This window comes from the organism of the source record quoted next, unplaced genomic scaffold (genome assembly GCF_019419815.1).
Source record: "Pyrus x bretschneideri cultivar Hongxiangsu unplaced genomic scaffold, Pyrus_bretschneideri_v1 Contig15, whole genome shotgun sequence".
Classification (NCBI taxonomy): domain Eukaryota; kingdom Viridiplantae; phylum Streptophyta; class Magnoliopsida; order Rosales; family Rosaceae; genus Pyrus; species Pyrus x bretschneideri.
Genome location: NW_025999446.1, coordinates 1,583,845 through 1,603,028, shown reverse-complemented (window position 1 = coordinate 1,603,028; position 19,184 = coordinate 1,583,845). Strand labels below are relative to the sequence as shown.

At 39.6% G+C, this 19,184-nt stretch overlaps 4 protein-coding genes and 1 long non-coding RNA gene across 5 annotated transcripts; 3 read left to right on the top strand and 2 right to left on the bottom strand.

Moving 5' to 3' along the window:
- Nucleotides 1-825: 825 nt before the first annotated feature.
- LOC103949765 lies at nucleotides 826-4,349 on the bottom strand. Its single transcript, XM_009360889.3, has 7 exons — nucleotides 4,178-4,349; nucleotides 3,817-3,905; nucleotides 3,565-3,700; nucleotides 2,277-2,375; nucleotides 2,016-2,141; nucleotides 1,570-1,829; nucleotides 826-1,448 (listed from the first exon to the last, which is right to left on the bottom strand). The coding sequence occupies exons 1-7, from the start codon at nucleotides 4,344-4,346 to the stop codon at nucleotides 1,335-1,337; spliced, it is 993 nt and encodes a 330-aa protein (XP_009359164.2). The 5' UTR covers nucleotides 4,347-4,349; the 3' UTR covers nucleotides 826-1,334.
- Nucleotides 4,350-9,721: 5,372 nt separating this feature from the next.
- On the top strand, nucleotides 9,722-12,389 carry LOC103949895 (origin of replication complex subunit 2-like). The gene is given in 8 exon segments (XM_009361035.3): nucleotides 9,722-9,959; nucleotides 10,040-10,067; nucleotides 10,070-10,145; nucleotides 10,557-10,689; nucleotides 11,019-11,067; nucleotides 11,070-11,309; nucleotides 11,496-11,723; nucleotides 11,814-12,389. Coding segments are annotated over 8 exon segments (1,083 nt in total). The 5' UTR covers nucleotides 9,722-9,830; the 3' UTR covers nucleotides 12,014-12,389.
- Nucleotides 12,390-13,140: 751 nt separating this feature from the next.
- LOC103949749 lies at nucleotides 13,141-16,579 on the top strand. Its single transcript, XM_009360873.3, has 7 exons — nucleotides 13,141-13,593; nucleotides 14,569-14,626; nucleotides 14,740-14,820; nucleotides 14,952-14,987; nucleotides 15,183-15,422; nucleotides 15,512-15,653; nucleotides 15,858-16,579. The coding sequence occupies exons 1-7, from the start codon at nucleotides 13,412-13,414 to the stop codon at nucleotides 16,370-16,372; spliced, it is 1,254 nt and encodes a 417-aa protein (XP_009359148.2). The 5' UTR covers nucleotides 13,141-13,411; the 3' UTR covers nucleotides 16,373-16,579.
- Nucleotides 16,580-16,724: 145 nt separating this feature from the next.
- Nucleotides 16,725-17,844, bottom strand: LOC125475500. Its single transcript, XR_007256867.1, has 2 exons — nucleotides 17,709-17,844; nucleotides 16,725-17,047 (listed from the first exon to the last, which is right to left on the bottom strand). It is a non-coding gene; the product is annotated as an uncharacterized LOC125475500 (long non-coding RNA).
- LOC103941079 (putative dihydroflavonol 4-reductase) lies at nucleotides 17,045-19,180 on the top strand. Its single transcript, XM_009351260.3, has 3 exons — nucleotides 17,045-18,022; nucleotides 18,127-18,729; nucleotides 18,932-19,180. Exons 1-3 carry the CDS (start codon nucleotides 17,744-17,746, stop codon nucleotides 19,070-19,072), a joined length of 1,023 nt encoding a protein of 340 aa, XP_009349535.2. The 5' UTR covers nucleotides 17,045-17,743; the 3' UTR covers nucleotides 19,073-19,180.
- The last annotated feature ends 4 nt before the right edge of the window (nucleotides 19,181-19,184 follow it).

The window sequence follows — 19,184 nt, the reverse complement described above, 5'->3', positions numbered from 1 at the left end:
AATCTAAAATTTTTAGCTCACTTTTAAAATAACTAAACGTTTATTTTTGTGACAGTATTTTGAAATTTAAAAGCACTTAAAGTCCATTTGTATTGTTATAAAAGATTAATTTCAAAAGTATTTTCATGAAAAACATTTTCAATCATTTTAAAAGTAATTTAAAAAAGTACTTATGGTTCATAAATCTGTTTTATGAAAGAGGTACATTTCAAATGATTCATTCACGAAGCATTGTCAAATACTTTTCAATCGTTTAGGTAAAATCATTGCTAGCATAAGCACTTATAAGTAAAAAGTATTTGTTTAGTAGGGTGGTTTTATCGTCCAACTAACTCAAGCGATCCTCACTAAAATCATTCGCCAACCTTCACTACAAAAACACCCAATTCTCGGAAGAGAACGCTCTCCGGATCTACTTTGTAAATATCCTACGGATGCTCACATTCTAGCTATTCATCGTATATCATACGGTTAGTTTTCGTTAGATACTATTTGTGTTCAATTTTAAATAAAAAAAAGTCAAATGATTTTTAACCGTACAATACACAATGAATGGCTAAGATGTGAAAATCTCTAAGATCCTCACCATTTGGATCCAGATGGGATCCAATTCCCATTTCTCCACCCTAGAACAACCGCGCCAACTCTTCTAGGTTATCTTAGCAAACACCTTGTTAGTCTAAAGAACTTTTGTTCTCGAGAGTTAATAAATCTGTTCAGCCTTCCCCTCGTACCGTCGAGGTTCTCCAAAACTAGTTTGTTCAGGTTTTTGTTATTTGGAACTGTCCTTTGTACAATTGATGAGCATTACAAGCTAAACGAAACTTGAGCAACAAGAAACTGAAAACTTTGTACTCCTACTTTTAAAGATAGAGAGCATTATGTAATCATCCAAAGAATTAGAGAGTATTACACAACGTTCAGACACAGAAATTCATATCCCTCGTTCATTCGCGGGGAGAGTTTCAACGTCTAACGACAAACCTCACTATGCCTCCGACCAGGACTTCTTTATCTTGAATCATCGGCGCCAGACACCATGACAATCCGTATTACAAAAATATGATTGTGAACAAACAAGCAGCATGAAGCGTACCCTGAACCTTCAGTCGCTCCATTTCCCTCTCTTCAAAAATTCTCCCTATTTTCTTCTATTTTCCAATCAACAATTTAAACGGAACTAAAGTATATAAACCCAGGGAGACCATGATTACATATTCCAGTGAAGTTACCTTCGTTCGTGTGCTTTGTGATGTTTCCAGAACATGGTAAGCCTTTGCAGGTCAAGTTACAACGACAAGGGTTTGTCCTTTTCTGCTGGGAGTGGCGAAATCCTATCGTGCACCAACAATGCCAGAGGCCCAAGGAACAACAAGCGGTGCAGATGGATGGCGGTCTCTATATGATTCAGAATACTTGTCCTTAAAATTAAGTTTAGGCGTTTCTGCCTGCATTTTGATGATCGAAAACAAGAAACATTAGACTCAACTGGATCAACATAATCACGAACAAAAGGCAATAAAATCAAATTATACATAAATTGTAATGAAAGGGTTGTTTAGTTCTTACGTATTTAAGCCAGCACTCTCCAAGTTTATGCTCGTAGATATCTGGAGAATAGCAACCAGTTTCTGACGGGCAGTAAACCCATATATTACATCTCTTTTGATTAGGCTTAGCACGTCTAGCTTGGTCCAAGCAAGCCTGACAACAGTCAGCTGCACTATCTTTGTGGTAGTTAAGTCCCCATCTTACAGCAGCACCATCATAATCTGTATGAACTTCTGCATGGCATTCAGGAGGAAGTGGCCTGCCAGGCAAAATTTCGTCTACGGAAAAACAAAGGAATACGTACATTCAACACATGGAATAAGTTTCCACTATCCGAACGAGTAAACTTCTCAAAACTACCAGACAAGGATCATGACTTTTTCTTTTTATTTCATAAAGGAAAATACAAATTACTTTTGTCTAATGATAGAGAGAAGGGCGTGGAGCAGAAATTGATGAATTACCTAAATCGTCTTCTTCACCCTCAGGTTTATCATGATGTTCCGTGTTACGAATTTCAGCAGGAATCCAAAGGCCCATGTCTTCCAAAAGCCAAGTCCAATCCGATTCCAAAGCTTTTAGTAGCATTTCTATAGAAAACAAAATCAGAACAGGAAACACCAGAGTCCGTCAAAACAATCACACTACCGTTTATAGATTGCTACATCATATAAGTTCTGAATCCTAAAAAGAAACCACATGTAGCTGACAAATAATGACCATACCTGCTTCCTCATGAAGAATTGTTGAATTTGAAGCCTCAGTCTCAGTTGCCAACTGCTTAGCTTCTTTTAGTTTTTCCTTGCACCAACTTTCAACTACTTCTGTTTATTTAAGCACCCAGCATCAAAATGATAAGTTAATTACTACAAGTAATGAGAGAATATGTTGCAAACTTGTAATGTACGAGTGAGAAAGCACTCGATACTTGAACAAGGTGAAAGCACTTTACACTCGATACTTGAACAAGGTGAAAGCACTTTACACTTAACTGGAACATATCTAGGGTCTAAAAAAATGCAAGATACACACATATCTAAACTATAGCCAGTCTTACTAAAAAGACAATCAGTATTGGCCCCACTTAATCACAGGATAAATTGAGTAATTCCAAAGTTAACTGAAACAACAGTTATCCAGGTCATCATGCACCACCTACCCAAAGAAAGAAACACGGCACCAGAAAACTAAAAAAGCCACATTAAACTATAAGTGTTTGCTCTATTACGTCACAATTTTTTAGTGTTGACAGAAATACAGAGTATGCCTAAAGCAATCCCTTCCTTGCAAAGATCAGGTTTGACATAAAATCTAGAGAAAATTTATATGCTACCAGAATACCAGGAAGCAATTTGTTCCTCAAGACAAAACAGACAACCTTCTACATCCTTTCACATGCAATCTACTTAAACTTCACTTTAATCCGTCTAACCTTCAGTCCTAAAAATATTTTATTTCTGGATATGTAACAGATAATTTCCCTCTGAAAGCTGAAGCAAGTAGTTGAAATATTGGAAGCAGGAAATCTACCATACGATCATGCAACATCATAAAGAAATAGATAACGGGAAAGCATGCACAAACAGGTAATAAACTTATAGTAAAACATAAGAAGCTTAATGATTAAGGATTTAAACTAAAGCTATGAAATCTTTGGATTCCTCCTTTACCGAAACTTGTACGGTAGCTCAAGAGAACGGTACACTTCATTCAACCTTAATATGACAGTATTAAAGAACCACTTGATAGCTTTTTGAGTTTGTTATCAAAGTCGATAATTGTAGTTTCAGATACAAAAACTAGAATCAACACAGTTCAAAAATAAATTCATCATATCTATTTCAGGACAAAGTTGAATGTCACGGTAAGATAATTATGTTTAAACCATTTATACAAGATTTCAGATTTGATATTGCATGGCTATTAACTATTCTAGTGCAACACAACGATTTGCTTGAAATGTATTTAACAAAAAGAGATGAGCTAAAGAAAATAAAATTGAGCTGCATTGACCTCTCTGCTCAGTAATATTTGCGTTGGGCCTCAAGGTTTTCAACCTATTAATTATCTCATTAGTCATCTTCAGTTTCAAAGGCTGTGGCAATTCGACTGCTGCCTCTCTGTAAAGCTCCTTCTTAAGTGCCTTCACCTTTTGAGCACAACAGAATAGTCCTCCATTAAATTAAAAAGACTCACAGCTATCGCTCTACTGATTCAATCAAACAGATCTACCCACCACCAGAGAACTCAAAATGCATATCTTACCAATCTAATTAGCTCAACCGGTTCAGCTGCTTTTCGAATCCGAATTGATTCCTCCATCTTCCTAATCTGATCCGGAGTGTACTCAAAAGCTGAACCAATTCACAAACAAAACATTCCCTCAATTAAACCAGCATTCAATGTCGAAAAATTCAAAAATTCCCAACTAGGTTCTCTCAAAAACACCTCAAACAGTTACTGGATAATCCAAAGCAGGAAAATTTAAACAAAACTCATCAAACAACAAGCTAAATTCCCAGCTGGGTTCTCTCCAAAAATACCTCAAATAGCTAGTGGATCATTCAAAGAACCAAGATTTACAGAAGCTAGTGAGAGAAAATTAGACAGAGAGAGAGAGACGTACTGGGGCCTGTATCTTTATCGGAGTAGATGTAGAGAGAAGCGTAGAGAGAGCGAAGAACATAGAGAGCAACGGCAATGTTAATGGAGCAAACGATGAGAGTGGTCTTCTTGTACGAAAAAGCCCATTTCCCTCTACCTTTAAATCCCCATTCTCCTCCTACCCGAGCCATGCCTTCGTCTCTTCTCCTTCATCCCACCATATCCGCCGACCTCACAGATCGATCGGAGCCAGACCCAGATCAAAAACCCAAAAGCCCAAAACTTTCGAAGCCTCGCCTCTGCCGACGACAGACCCAGGTCGTCTTTTGCTCCAACGCAGCAGTGGAATGAGTGCTTTGGCTTATGGCTTTTGGCTTCTGGGCTTTTCTTGTCTTGCCTTTTTGGCTGCGATTTCGTAAGATTAACGCAAAGCCATCGTCGTAATTAGGATTAAGGAAGGGATTAATATAATGATTAAGGTTAATGAAGAATGAGTGGCCTGGTCTGCCCAGGGGGGATTAAGGTTAGGACGATAGTGATGATTATGGTGTTTTTCGCAGATGATTGCGTGATTGTTGGTGTTTGCTCGGTAGAGTTGGGATAGCTTAATCAACCTCTTTGCCTTGTCTCCTGTGTCTTGCGCTAACGTGCGCCGTGGGTGTATCAGCTCCTACTGTTTTCTTTTAGGATAAGTAATAGATTTGTGAGGAATGGTATGGAACTATCACAATCACAAACGTGAGACCCTTTATCATCTCACAGTTATAGTTTAACGTTAATCTGGATCAATAATATAAAATATTGTATTAAAAACATGATGTGTTAAAAGAGTCTCACTTTATAAAAATTAGATTGGAAACATTTTAAAATAAAATTATATCATCACCGAACACTTTAGTGTTATTCCAATACAACTTGTATAACTTGAATTATTTTAGTTTGAATCAGTCTAGATTAAACTCATAATTTCATATAAGTTAGAAACAATACATTAATTGACACACCCCGACCTAAATCGAGGCGTGTTGGCCGTCACGTAGTGATGACGTAGCCATGTGTGCAGTGCGGAAGTGACAGTGATATGAAAATGTGAGTAATAAAAAAAAAAAAAAACAATCCAACACTAACTAATTTACACTAAGATAACTATAAAAGTGTGCAAAGGTGTTCAAGGTAGTAATACAAGTACTTAGAGCGTAGGTAGCCTAAGTGCAGTCCAGCAGGCTAAGTATTAATTATACAAGACAGGAAAGAAAGTTCCTACATTATTTGAAGTCTGTCAGAACTGCCGTAGAATCCTCATAAGCCACCAACACAAACGTCTACATAGAACCTAAAGGGGCTTAAAACAGAAAACGTGAGTGGGCAAAAACAAAGTTTTTAAAACCATTTCTCTTTCCAAAAATAATAACCCTCACCGTAAAACCCGTATAATTTCCCAGAAAATAATAATACATACATATATAGAAATCATGCTCGAGAATAGTGAAAACCAAATATATGCCATGTCAAGTATCTTAGCATGGAAATAAGCCAGGTGAAGTAAATCAATGTAAAATGATATGCCAGCCAAAGTCACCTAACGTGACCTGTACAGCTGAACCTATAGCTCATCAGGTATGCCTGCACAATAGTCAGAGCCACCTATTATGGTCTGTACGATAGGACTAGGTGTAAATAAGTACGCTCAAATGCTACGATCACGTGATGACTGTGCGATAAATCGCGGGTCACCTATGAGTCGGAACCACCTATTATGGTCTATACGACAGGGTTGTGCACCAAACTTGGATTCAAGGTGAGTGTGTAATGCGGGAGGTGAACATCACGTGAAGGATTGTGCCCTGGCCACAGGCAGGAGCACTAACACTGGGGTGAAGGATAATGAGCTCTAAATGCGTCTACGTATAATCACAAACAATGCATTCCACTATCATCAATATATACTCACCTGAAGCTTACCTGAGCGTCCGCAACTTCAAGCAACAACGTGCATATCTATACTAGTGCACATTCTAAAATGTAATGCAATTGATATGGCATTTAAAATCGTAAATCCATTTAAAACAATTTAGGGGAAAACGTAAAGCATATATATATATATATATATATATATAACCAAATGTCCACTCACTGGTATGTAACAGGGTCGTAACCCTCGAGTCTCGCCTGGCTACGCTTGTCCTCCGCAAATGTCTCACCTATATGTGAAACAACTATTTTAACGTTAATTTGAAAGTACATAACCAAAACCGTGTAATAACTTCTCATACATTGCTCAGTTGAGGTGTTTGAATATATTATCGTGGCCTACTCAACACCACGAGCATCCCAATATTTTTAGAAAAATTTCTGATGTCCCACGCGCCGGCCATGCACGGGCACGTGCCTGGCACGTTGGATGGAAACCCTAACGGCGTTAGGGAATATTCCATTAAATAGTAGCATATACCGTTAACTTTACCTGACGCCGTCAGTATATTCTGTCAAAGTTGACGGAATATGCTCCTTTCTTCTCTGGTGCCTCGCCGGAATTCGTTGCCAGCTGCTGCATCATCGGAAACTAGAAATTCTTAAAACCTTAGTTTCTACTTCGTTTCAACACCAAAATTCACAAATTTAATGGAATCGAAGCTCTCAACTATGAGAATATAACCATACCTCTTTGAGGTCCTAAAATTGACGGAAAATGGTCGGAAAATCCTTCAATATTTTGGCTAAGTCTGCAACTCGATAAACCCGAGTGTCCCGATGTTCAAACCACTCCAAAATTGTTCCAATATGCTAAGGAAGTTGTATGGCGACTGCCACGAGTCTTAAATTCTTAGATAAATCCCACGATCATGTCAAAGTGGTTCAATTCCTCGCTGGAGTTTATGGAATCTCGGATTCTCGAAGTCAAATCACCAAACAAAAGGTATCACCAAATTCTAGAGCTCAAGAGGAGTAGGAATCTGGAAACATCAAGCTCGATCCGTAGAGTTTTGGTTTAGTTTGAGGGTAAGTGCTCTCGGTTGTATGGACAGAAGGAATTTTCGAGAAGAGATAGGAGAAGAAGGTTGCACGTGTGTGTGTGTGTGTAAGTTACGGGATTGACAGAAAGAAGAAAGAAAATAAAACTTGATTGGGCCCAAGGAGGTAGGAGCCCAAATAATTGGTTGTAACTTACCCGTTTACGCGCATTACTAATCGTAACTTCCTCATTACGATTCCGATTCGACCCTAACTCACGTCAATGTGCTTGTGACGTGTAAAATTTAATTATGTCATCGAGAAAAATAATTTAAAACTATATACGTACATCCACGTCACTAAGCCTTGAGGGCATAATCATCATTTTCACACATTCGAAGAGAAAATATATATTTATTCGGGACGGGTTGTTACATTGATTGTGAGAACAAAAAAAGTAAATGTTACTCAATCAGACTTAATTTGAGTTAGGTACATCAAATTATTAACAGGATAGCAAACATAATCATTTTTTTTTTTTGGTGGAACCAAACCTAGTCTTTAACCTTGTTGATTTGAACTTCAATGTCATCCGAGTCCAAAAAAAAAAATTTCATCTATGTCAAGAATTGATTGAACAAATATATATTTACTTAAATTGTGATTAGTATTTAATTAATAATTAATTTTGTTTTAATTTATGACTATATATCCCTATCCATCAAGCTACGTGCATGCATTTCATTTTATACAACAATGAAAGATGTGATGTGCCATAGCTTTATTTGATAATTTATAATTAGGAGGATTATAACACTAAAACCTTATTATTTAATATGGAACTATCAATCTGTAAGACCACAATATGGGCTCGTTTGAAAAATGATTTTTGATGACTAAAAACGCTTTTAAAGAAACTATTTTTTAGTTAGTTCTAAAACCACTTAAAGTGCTTTATTTAAGAAGCACATAATTGGTAGTTCTTGAATGAAGCACTTCAAAAATATTTCCAAGATTAACTTGCTTTTTTACTAAGAATTGGTTTCAAAAACATTTTTTTTTCTAAAAACGCTTTCAATTATTTAAAATGTGACATCCCACATCGTCCAGGAGAGTGATCCTTATATGTATATTCCCATCCCTACCTAGCATGAGGCCTTTTGGGAGCTCACTGGCTTCAGGTTCCGTAGGAACTCCGAAGTTAAGCGAGAAGGGGGCTAGAACAATCCCCTGATGGGTGACCCACTGGGAAGTTGCTCGTGAGTTCCCAAAAACAAAACCGTGAGAGAATGGTAAGCCCAAAGCGGACAATATCGTGCAACGGTGGTGGAGCGGGCCCGGGAAGTGATCTGCCCCGGGCCGGGATGTGACATTTGGTATCAGAGCCTAACCCTGGCTGCGTGTGTGCCGACGAAGACGTCGGGCCCCTAAGAGGGGTGGATTGTGACATCCCACATCGCCCAGGAGAGTGATCCTTATATGTATATTCCCATCCCTACTTAGCACAAGGCTTTTTGGGAGCTCACTGACTTCAGGTTTCGTAGGAACTCCGAAGTTAAGTGAGAAGGGGGCTAGAGCAATCCCATGATGGGTGACCCACTGGGAAGTTGCTCGTGAGTTCCCAAAACAAAACTGTGAGGGAATGGTAAGCCCAAAGCGGACAATATCGAGCTACGGTGGTGGAGCGGGCTCGGGAAGTGATATGCCCCGGACCGAGATGTGACATAAAAGCACTTCTCAAACAAGCCCTATATGAAATTGTTTCACTTAAAATGTATATGACTTGTACGAATATTTTTCCAATAAACACAAATTTATAATAAAAAGTTCAACGTGCTCATAATAAAGAAGAAGGGAACTTTAATGAAAAGCTCTTGACATTGTTCACTTTAACGAAAAACCACATTTTTACACTAAAAAGTCAATCATGTTACTATTCCCCTTACCCTTTATTTTGTCCTTATCGTTAAAACTCAAAATGTTCAAGCCATTTTTATTAGTTTTCCTAAAGAACAATGCTTGGCTATTAAAATAAAGTAGAAACTCTTACTCAAAATTCTTCGTGTTCAAATCATAAAGCTTTGTGCTTATAATCAGAATCGTGCATAGACGGTTTGTAATGCTTTTTACCAATTCCACTTATCTGTTTTTATACAATTCGATAACTAAATGACCTTAGTTTTAATTGATTTTTGCAAGACGAACTCTTTAGAGTGATTTATAATATAAAAGATTGCGATTATAAACACGAAATTGTATACATTGTCAACGAATGATTTTAAGTAGAAACTCTTATTGTCACTCAGTACTACAGTCTAGTGATGTTCTTTTTACTTGTAAGTGTAGAAGTTGTAGGTTTAATTATCGCCAAAGACAAATTTGAACAAAATTATTGCTAGCACATTATGAAACTATTCTTATTATAGAAAATATCGTTTGTTCAAAAAATAAAAAATAAAAGAGTAGAAACTCTCCTCATTCAAAGTAGCCAAGTTGTTATAATCTAAACAAGCCGTTAGACCAGCGACTAAAACAATCATAGGGCTTACAAGAGGAAGCAGTATAAGTGGCCCAATAGGCCGGACTCGGTCCATGTCTAGTTACTCGCTCCGAAAGAGGAAAATGGCGGGAAAATCAAGAACTGCAGAAGTAGCTTTACTAGGGCACACGCCCTCTGAGACTCGGACCAATTTGGGGGCTGCAATTAGATTGAGATCAAAGCCATGGAGATGAACGACGGCGAGAACGAAGAATTTGGGTTCTCCAGAAACTACTTTCTGGCAAAGGAGCTCCGCGGCTCCGGCAAGAAATCGCAATCTAAGCTCTCGGATATCGATATCGTCGATGAGCAGGTACCGCTGGCTCGAATTCAATTCTTTCAGAATCTTCCATTTTTTGTTGTTATTATTGTTAAAGCTTGAAACTTTGGCAGGAACTGGTTGCGGCGGCGGCTCAAATCGAACCAAACATGAGAAAGAGGTGAAGGATTTGATGAACAGTTACAAGAGTTCGTACCCAGAATGGGCGTTTGAACTGAGGTATTCCACTGACTCGTAGATTGATTAGAAATATTTGAAACGCTGTTATTTCAATTGGGTTTGTTGATTTTTCATTTCATATCCGTTTTTCAGCATCTAATGTTCAAATTGGATGGATTTTCGACTTAATTTTACTACGAAATGAGAACATAATGATCTTCTGGCTGCATATGCTACAAATTATACTGCTTTATGGTACTTAATTATATCATCGACCACATTTGGCATCGGAGTTTTTTCACCAATGGCAATGAGTGCCCTCTTTCTATAGGCATTTGGATTAGTATTTGGCTACAAGGAGTTGCATTATATCCTTTCTGCAATTGATTAAGTTCTGGACTTGAAGTCTGCTATTTACTAATGTTATGCTATTTTGATGTTATTATTCACCCTTTGCTTTATTGTTCGTAGATGTGGTCTTGGCCTTCTTATGTATGGATTTGGATCTAAGAAGGCCTTGCTTGAAGATTTTGCTTCAACATCGTTGACGGATTATTCTGTGCTTGTTGTCAACGGCTATCTTCAAGGAATAAATATAAAACAGGTAATATTTATAGGGAACACTATTCCACATCCAAAGCAATATGCAATTATTCTACATTTTCCTGTTGTGTGGTTTTATCTTATTGGCAATAAGAATTTGATTTACCGGGTTTTCCTGGCCTAGTATATTGTATGCAATCTGCTATAAACTTTATGAACAATGTGTGGATCACCTTTGTCTCATGTAGGTTGTCTCCAAAAGCAGCCTAACCCATCTTCCTTGTCGTCTGAAAATATGACGTAATATGGAAAGAAGAAAAGGGGATAGGGTTGAAGCTAAAACAAACATTACCATGTCCGTTAACATGTTATCTAATATTTGCAATGTAGGTTGTGGTAGCCTTAGCTGAACTTTTGTGGGATCAATTGAAAACCAAAAGGACTCCTCTAGAAGCTCGTCAAAAGTGCAACAACCATTTAGTTCTAGGTCCATGGATGATCTTCTTGCATTTTTGGATGGATCAGAAGATACGACAAACGAATGTATAGTATGTGTTGTCATTCACAACATTGATGGACCTGGATTAAGGGACTCAGAAACCCAACAGTGTCTTGCACGAGTTGCTTCTTGCTCTCATATTCGCATTGTGGCCTCTATCGATCATGTCAATGCACCTCTTTGTAAGTCTATTCTTGTTATAATTTGTTATATCGGGTTCTGAGTCTCTGACTTATGTTGGATCCTGAAACTTTGCCTCTATGTCTTTGTAAAAATAGAACTAAAGAAGAAAACCGTTTTTTGTTACCCTGCAAGACAAAAACTTCATACGTCATCAAGTTTAATCACACCTTCTTTCCATTTAATAGTGTGGGACAAGAAGATGGTTCACACACAATTCAACTGGTGCTGGCATCACGTTCCTACCTTTGCGCCGTACAAGGTCGAAGGAATGCTTATTCCACTGATTCTTGCACATGGAAATACCACCCAAAGTGCCAAAGGTGCTACAATAGTTTTGCAGAGTTTGACATCCAATGCTCAGAGCGTGTTCAAAGTTCTTGCAGAATATCAACTATCCCACTCGAACGAAGAAGGTAAGTAGCCATACTGCCTATATTAACTCTTGGAGCTTTAGCCTCTATAATCCGTTCCATCCGTTATTTGATAACTTGTGTGTTGTTCAGGGATGCCGATTGATAATCTGTACGCAACCTGTCGAGAGCGGTTCCTCGTGAGCAGCCAGCTTACGCTTAACTCCCATTTGACGGAATTCAAAGATCATGAGTTGGTGAAGACCAAAAGGAATTCTGATGGCCAGGATTGCTTGCACATTCCTCTCACAAATGAGGCACTTGAAAAACTGCTAGCGGACCTGAGTCAATGAATTGTTATTTAACTACTCGGTCTTTCAAAATTATGTGGATTTTATGTCCTGATACAAGTGGCAATAATCCAAAATTCTCACTCCCTGCTTAAAAAGTGACTGAAGTGCATCGAAACGTGTACTAATCTCCTCGCTTGTGCTCGGATCATGTGCGGCTCTGCAGTGTGTGGGAGGTTTCATTTTTATCGCATGCGCCTAAACAGAGCATTTTGTGGGTAGAAGAGACTCAAATATAGGATGATGAAAGGAGTGTCAATCAGCCTCTTTAGTTTTGGTAAATTGTACCGATTTACTCTCTCAACTATTAATTTGACGTTCAAATACGTCTCTGTCAAATTTTCTAAAATATTAAAAGCAAGAGTTTTTGCCCATTCAATCAGGAAAAATTGATTTTGGCATTGGACGTTCTAAAAGTAGGTATTATCGAGTATTCAGTAACGCTTGTTGACATTTCAGCATTCGTTTTCGTTTCAAAGCCTATCCGAAAGAGAATCGTGGTGAAAATTGAGTTGAAAACGTAGCTCAAATGAAAAGGACAAAGGACAAATTAGATTTGTTAACATTTACTTCAACAGAAAACCAACCAAACCGGATGGAGATGGACTGGACCTCTCAAAGAAAACGACAAGTAGTCAAACAACATTACAACGCGTATTAATCTCTCCCAAAAAAATCAAACACAAGGAAGGGTATGGGTCTAAGTAATGTTAGGCAGGTCAAGCTTTTTTAATTAAATTTGTAAATTAAATAATATGTTATTAATAAGAAATAAGAATGTTAATCGACACCTAATCAATAATTCAATCATCTAAAACCACATTATTTGATTTGCAAATTTAATACTTTAGTTTAGAAATATTTCTCTTCGCTTGTAAGTGAGAGATTTTAAGTTTGAATCTTGCCAAATACGAATTTAAACCACATTATTGCTAGCTCATTGTGAGGTTAAACCAACTATTCTCCACATTAGTATAGATAATATAGTACTCCGAGTCTATCCAACGTCCATACACCTCCGTCTAATAAGCCACCGCCACGTATGAAGAAGAAAGGGTATTTCCGTAATTGACGGCTCAAACTGACTGGATTAGGCACGCTTTTTTGTGGCGAAGTGTAGATGAGCGAGCGCTCTCTGTCTCTCGGTAACTTAGCAGAAAGTCCAAAATGCCCAAAGCTGGCAATACGCCCATACCATTCCCCCCACCTGAAAGCTGCAAGCTTTTTACTTGGGACGGAAACCAGATAATCACACGCTCCATCTCTTCATCCGTTTGACGGAATTGAACTCCAACCCAATAATCGTCTGCAGTTTCCAGAAAAACCCAATTCGAAAAGTCAGCTTTTTGTTCTGCAGAAAAGTTTGGGTTGCTGGGCGCGGCGGCGGTGGAGGAGGAGGAGATGTGGGGGCTCGGGGGTCAGTGCTATTGGGGGAGGAAGGAGCGGGGGAGCTATGGGATTGAAGGGATAGTGGTGGTGTTTGCGTGGATGTCGAGCCAGGAGAGGCAGCTGAAGAGCTTCGTGGAGCTTTACTCGTCTCTGGGTTGGAACTCACTCGTCTGCCACTCCCAATTTCTCAATATGTAAGTTTCTGTTCTGATTTTTTCGCTGATCTGGAGATATTTTTCTTATCAAGTTTCTGCTTTTGCTTTTCCAATTGGGTTTGACTTCTTGTGGTTAATCACTTAATGGCTTTTGGCTTTTTGGGTCGTTGGAGGAAATTGGTTGCTTAATATTTTGAGTGTTTTGGGAGTTATTGTGGTTAATTTAGCGGTAGCTGGATCTAGTATGTGGTAATTAATGTTTCCGTACTCGACAGATTTTGTGTGGGAAATGTTTTTGAGCCCCCCCTTCCCTTTTCCTTGGTTTGATGAAAACAGGGTTATGTTAAGCAGCTGCATGAAGCTGCTTAAAACCTTACTGTGAAACCCGCATGGGAAAAACCACGGTGAAGGAAATAGAGTACCCCACATGCCCCAACTATAAATTACATTAATCCGGACTCCATCCAAATTGACAGACCCTCCCGATTTGTGGAGTTCTTTGAAATTGAGCTGCAGAAATAGTATTTCGACAGCAGAGGAGTAGAAATTGTATTGGATGAATGTTGTCGAGTTCCTTGATGTATGCGGAAATTTGTGGAGTAGAAATAGTATTTCGACGGCTTGCAACTTATTTATACTGGTTGGCGGCATTTAGGGAAACATTATTGGCAGCAGGCATTTTACAGAGGAAGGTCTGCCTTTAATTGAATAGACAGAATAATTCTTTTGTAGAAGAATGTTTCAGGAGGAGTACTAAGTACATTGTGTTTTATATCTCCCTCCCTGTGATGATATAATTCGCCCCAAAGTTCAATCTTCAATTGTTCCAAAGCTCAAAATAACTCGTAGAATACATGATGTAGTTTCAACTTTGATGGGTGGGCTTTTGCGATATGCATTTGTAGAACTCGAGTTATTATATTTGGATCTGTCTGTTATTGTGGCTGCAATCATTCAATTAAAATTGCATCATTTTGGTTTTGGACTAATGTTTGATATACATGATTTCTGCAGGTTCTTCCCCGAAAAGGCTACAACTATAGCGACGGATATTCTAAATGAACTTGTTGAGGTCAGTTTTATTACATTTATCCAACAATAGGTTCAGAGAGACTAACGATCCTGTCTAATTGATTTTCCTGAGTAAAGTTAACCAATTGCCGCTTCCTTTTATATGAAATGCAGGAGTTGAAGATTAAACCTTGCCCAGTGGTCTTCACTTCTTTTTCTGGTGGTCCGAAAGCCTGTATGCTCAAAGTTCTTCAGGTAATTCCTTTTACTTCTTAATGCTCCATATTTTATTTGTATTTTCAATGTTAAAAGGATTTCACTGGTCATGTAAAGTAGCTTTCAATTGATTGAGGATAAGTATTGACTGCGTTTTTCGTTTCGCGCAGATAATTGGGGGAACCTGTGAAGCAAAATTGAATCTGGTATACTTTTTTTCTTACTTTCGCATTTCACTAATGATAACTTGACAAAAAAATGTTAGGTAATTATTAATGATTTTATATGTCAGAGGCAATATAGGGTGTTCCATTTTGACTAGTTCTTACAGTTTTGAAAGTTATGAACATCAATTTTGATCATTCGTAATCATTTCAATTTTCAACTTTTTGGCCCTGAAGGATGATTGCCGATTAGTTAAAGACTGTATTGCTGGCCACATCTATGATTCGAGCCCAGTGGACTTTACTAGTGATCTGGGTGCTAAATTTGTTCTTCACCCAAGTGTCCTGAAAATATCTAAGCCACCAAGATTTGCATCCTGGATGGCGCATAGCATTGCATCTGGGCTCGATGCGCTCTTTCTCAACAGGTTTGAGGCACAGCGTGCTGAGTACTGGCAGACTCTCTACTCCACCACTGTGAGTAATGACATATACTCCAGGTTGTCTACTCTCTAAAAATCTCGTTTTTATTTCTCTTCCCTTTATTCTTTATGATTCTTATGCAGGGCATGCAGGCCCCGTATCTCATCTTATGCTCGGAGAATGACGATCTCGCTCCCTATCAAGTTATCCATAATTTTTCGCAGCGCTTACGAGAACTTGGGGCTGATGTTAAACTAGTAAAATGGAATGACTCTCCTCACGTAGGTCTGCTTCTAAACATAAACTCGAAGGCTATTTATAACGAATGCTATTCCTTGTAGAGCTTTCAACCATACCGTGTTATTAAATTTACAGTTTATGTAGTATTCTTTTTCCCAAATTCTTATTTATTCACGTTCTTTCCTGTTTTCGAGAGCATCATCTAAATATTCTAAAATCGTACAACTTGATTCAATTCTTCACTCACAGGTCACTACAGGCGTTATCCAATTGATTACAAAGTTGCTGTAAACGAGCTCCTTGGTAAAGCAGCAGGAGTTTATTCTCAAAGAATTAGACGGCTGGAAGGAGAAACATTGGGCATGCAGGCAACACAAGATGAGATCGTCGACAATGAACCGATGAGTAGCATTAGAAAAGCTGCGGGAGGCTCAAATGGGTTTCGAGGAGTCACTCTGGCCTCAAGCGATCACTTCTTCACCACGCCCGTCTCAATGGAGTATGAGGGAGGTAGACATGTTGGGTCCATGCAGGAAGAACGGAAGGAAGGGATAATTCACGTGCATAACCCGCCAACTCCAAGCATGAATGCCCACGGGGTTCTCGGGCAGATCCTTTTTGACGTCTGTGTTCCGAAGACTGTTGAGGATTGGGATATCAAGCCATCATCGGGTTCTTGGAGCGGGAAAGGCAGCTCACTGGCTTCAAGAAGACGACATACCCCCTTTAATCCGATCAAGTGCATCCGTCGCTCAAGATTATAAGAGAGATCAAGTTTTTATCTTTATTTTTTCATTTCTTGCTTTCTTTCTGGAATAAGGAGGATAAGCTGATGATGATCTCCTCTACCATAAAAAATGTAGAGTGACGCTGTTCAATGACACTGAACAACCCTTAGGCTTTAGAGGAAGTTGTAAATGTAAAAAAGAAAGCAATAATAAATTAGCAAAATAATGTTTCTTGTACCAAAATAAATCTTCAGAAAATGAGTTTGGCGTCCATCAAAATCAGATTAATATCAAGCAGATGGGAAGAAGAACGAAGTGGACGACCCCCGCTTGTAGCGTGGCTGCTGCTTTCTGGTTTGATTCTGAGGATCCGGACACTGCATTCTTCTTTAAAGGTTTTTTTTTTTTTTTTTTTTTTTTGGAGCAAAGGTAACATGCATTACCAACGACAAACATTACAACACAAAGGTCCAACAACAAAAAACACAAACAAACAAAAGAGCCCCAACCAAAAGTTGAGACCAAAACAAAGAAAACACATAAACAACAGGAGCCGATGTGTCATCCGTCATAACCGCTGTTGCAACCACCAAAACAGCAGCCGGGCATGTCAATCTAGCCAAATTCGCTCCCCAAACAAAGCCCCGCCTTATCAGTACCAACAGCCAATTCCAGGCTTCACTCCAAGCCCAGCTATAGATACCTGAGAACCTGCAGCCAAGTGAAAGAAGCTCATGGCAGTCCACGAGCAACACTGCCAACAAGGGCAAACAACAAAGAGAAGGGTGGGGGTGCAAGGAACACCCGACCCAGTGCAAGCACCATATCAAAGCACACCAACTCGAAACACCACAACAAATTGCGGTAAATGGTGATTGAAGCTTGGAAATTAGATGAATATGGATGAGAGACAGAGGGAGAGAAGAAGGCAAATCGACCAATAAAACCAGGGAAGAAAATAACGGATGAAAGAGGAAAAAGAGAGGAAGAAAGAAACAAAAGAAAACCCACGGATCCCAACCGGAGCTAGGATCGACAGCACCAGAATTGAACTACCACTCACACAACTCGGTGAGATTAACCCTCCCACATAGGGAAGGTCTCTCACGGAGAAAGGAAAGTTTCGGGTTTTTAGAATACTGATGCACACACTATACATTCTTCTTCTTTTAAGTTTGGTTTCTATTCATGGTAATTGTATTGTAACTCGATCATGAATGCAAATTTCAGTAAAACAAAAAGAAAATTAGTTTTTAATTTTTACCAAAAAAAAAAAAAAAAATTTTGACTTGGGCACGCAAATCAACTTCATTGAAGTGGAATCAACCAACTCTTCTTCTTCAAAAGTCAAAATAACAGTAATCTTCTTCACCTGGGACACACAGCAGCCGATCACTTTAATCAGACATGAAGATACTCGTCACCGGCGCCTCCGGTTACTTAGGCGGAAGATTATGCCGCGCACTACTGAAACAAGGCCACTCCGTCCGCGCCCTCGTCCGCCCCACCAGCGACCTCTCCTCCCTTCCTCCACCGTCATCCACCGGTAACGCTTACCTCGAGCTTGTCTACGGCGACGTCACTGACTACGAATCCCTCCTCTCCGCCTTCTCCAACTGCGAAGTCGTTTTCCACGCCGCCGCCGTCGTGGAGCCCTGGCTTCCCGACCCCTCCAAATTCTTCTCCGTAAGCTCACTATTCGCCAAAATCCTAAATTGAATTAAAAATTTTCATCTCTTTGCGAATTCGATTCTTAAAATTAGGTCAATTTTGCCTTCCGATTCCGTTAGGTCAACGTCGGGGGATTGAAGAACGTGCTGCGAGCGGTCCGGGAGACGAAGACCGTACAGAAAATCATCTACACGTCGTCGTTTTTCGCGCTCGGATCAACCGACGGCGGCGTCGCTGACGAGACGCAGGTCCATCACGAGAAGTTCTTCTGCACGGAGTACGAGAGATCGAAAGCCGCCGCCGATAAAATCGCGCTGCGAGCCGCACAGCAAGAGGAGCTGCCGTTGGTGCTGCTTTATCCCGGAGTCATCTACGGCCCCGGAAAGCTCACCGCCGGCAACGTCGTCGCTCGGTTGGTCGTCGAGCGATTCAACGGCCGGTTGCCGGGGTACATTGGCTCCGGGAACGACAGGTATTCGTTTAGCCATGTGGACGACGTCGTAGACGGCCATATCAGAGCAATGGCAAAAGGTCGAACAGGTGAGAGGTATCTGCTGGCAGGCGAAAACGCGTCGTTTAAGCACGTTTTCGATGTGGCGGCGGTGATCACACAAACCGGCAGGCCGAAATTTGGGATCCCATTGTGGCTGATTGAGGTGTACGGATGGGCGTCTGTTCTTTTCTCTCGGATCACTGGGAAGCTTCCCCTGATTAGTCCTCCGGTGAGTTTGTTTCGTTCTTTGTCGATATGGCATCAATAATGTGTTGATATTATTGGCACCAACCAAACATACTAGCATGTTATTGAGCATTTTTGTTATTTCGATAGTATTAATGCACGTCAGGACGTCCTGCACACAGAATTTCTGTATGTGCTTGAATTTTGGGTGCTGATTTTGTTGTGTGCTTCTTCTGTGGGTGCAGACTGTTTATGTTCTGAGGCATCAGTGGGCGTATTCGTACGAGAAGGCGAAGGCCGAGCTGGGTTATAATCCTAGAGGATTGAAAGAAGGATTGGGGGAGGTGTTGCCATGGCTCAAGAGCTTGGGTTTGATCAGATACTAATCCTATCAACTTTATGTTGTTAACTAGTGAAACTTTTCGGTAGAACAGAATGTGGTGCTATGCAACAATGTGTTGATATCAAGTTGGTGTTTTTGATTTGTGTGTTAACTTT

Coding starts and splice junctions, on each gene's coding strand:
- LOC103949765 (XM_009360889.3), bottom strand. CDS start 4,346: ATGGCTCGGGTAGGAGGAGAATGGGGATTTAAAGGTAGAGGGAAATGG. Junction 2,376..3,564: donor AAATATTACTGAGCAGAGAG/GTCAATGCAGCT, acceptor TTAAATAAACAG/AAGTAGTTGAAAGTTGGTGC. Junction 1,830..2,015: donor GGGTGAAGAAGACGATTTAG/GTAATTCATCAA, acceptor GTTTTTCCGTAG/ACGAAATTTTGCCTGGCAGG.
- LOC103949749 (XM_009360873.3), top strand. CDS start 13,412: ATGTGGGGGCTCGGGGGTCAGTGCTATTGGGGGAGGAAGGAGCGGGGG. Junction 14,821..14,951: donor GTATGCTCAAAGTTCTTCAG/GTAATTCCTTTT, acceptor CGTTTCGCGCAG/ATAATTGGGGGAACCTGTGA. Junction 14,988..15,182: donor GTGAAGCAAAATTGAATCTG/GTATACTTTTTT, acceptor TTGGCCCTGAAG/GATGATTGCCGATTAGTTAA.
- LOC103941079 (XM_009351260.3), top strand. CDS start 17,744: ATGAAGATACTCGTCACCGGCGCCTCCGGTTACTTAGGCGGAAGATTA. Junction 18,023..18,126: donor ACCCCTCCAAATTCTTCTCC/GTAAGCTCACTA, acceptor CGATTCCGTTAG/GTCAACGTCGGGGGATTGAA. Junction 18,730..18,931: donor TTCCCCTGATTAGTCCTCCG/GTGAGTTTGTTT, acceptor CTGTGGGTGCAG/ACTGTTTATGTTCTGAGGCA.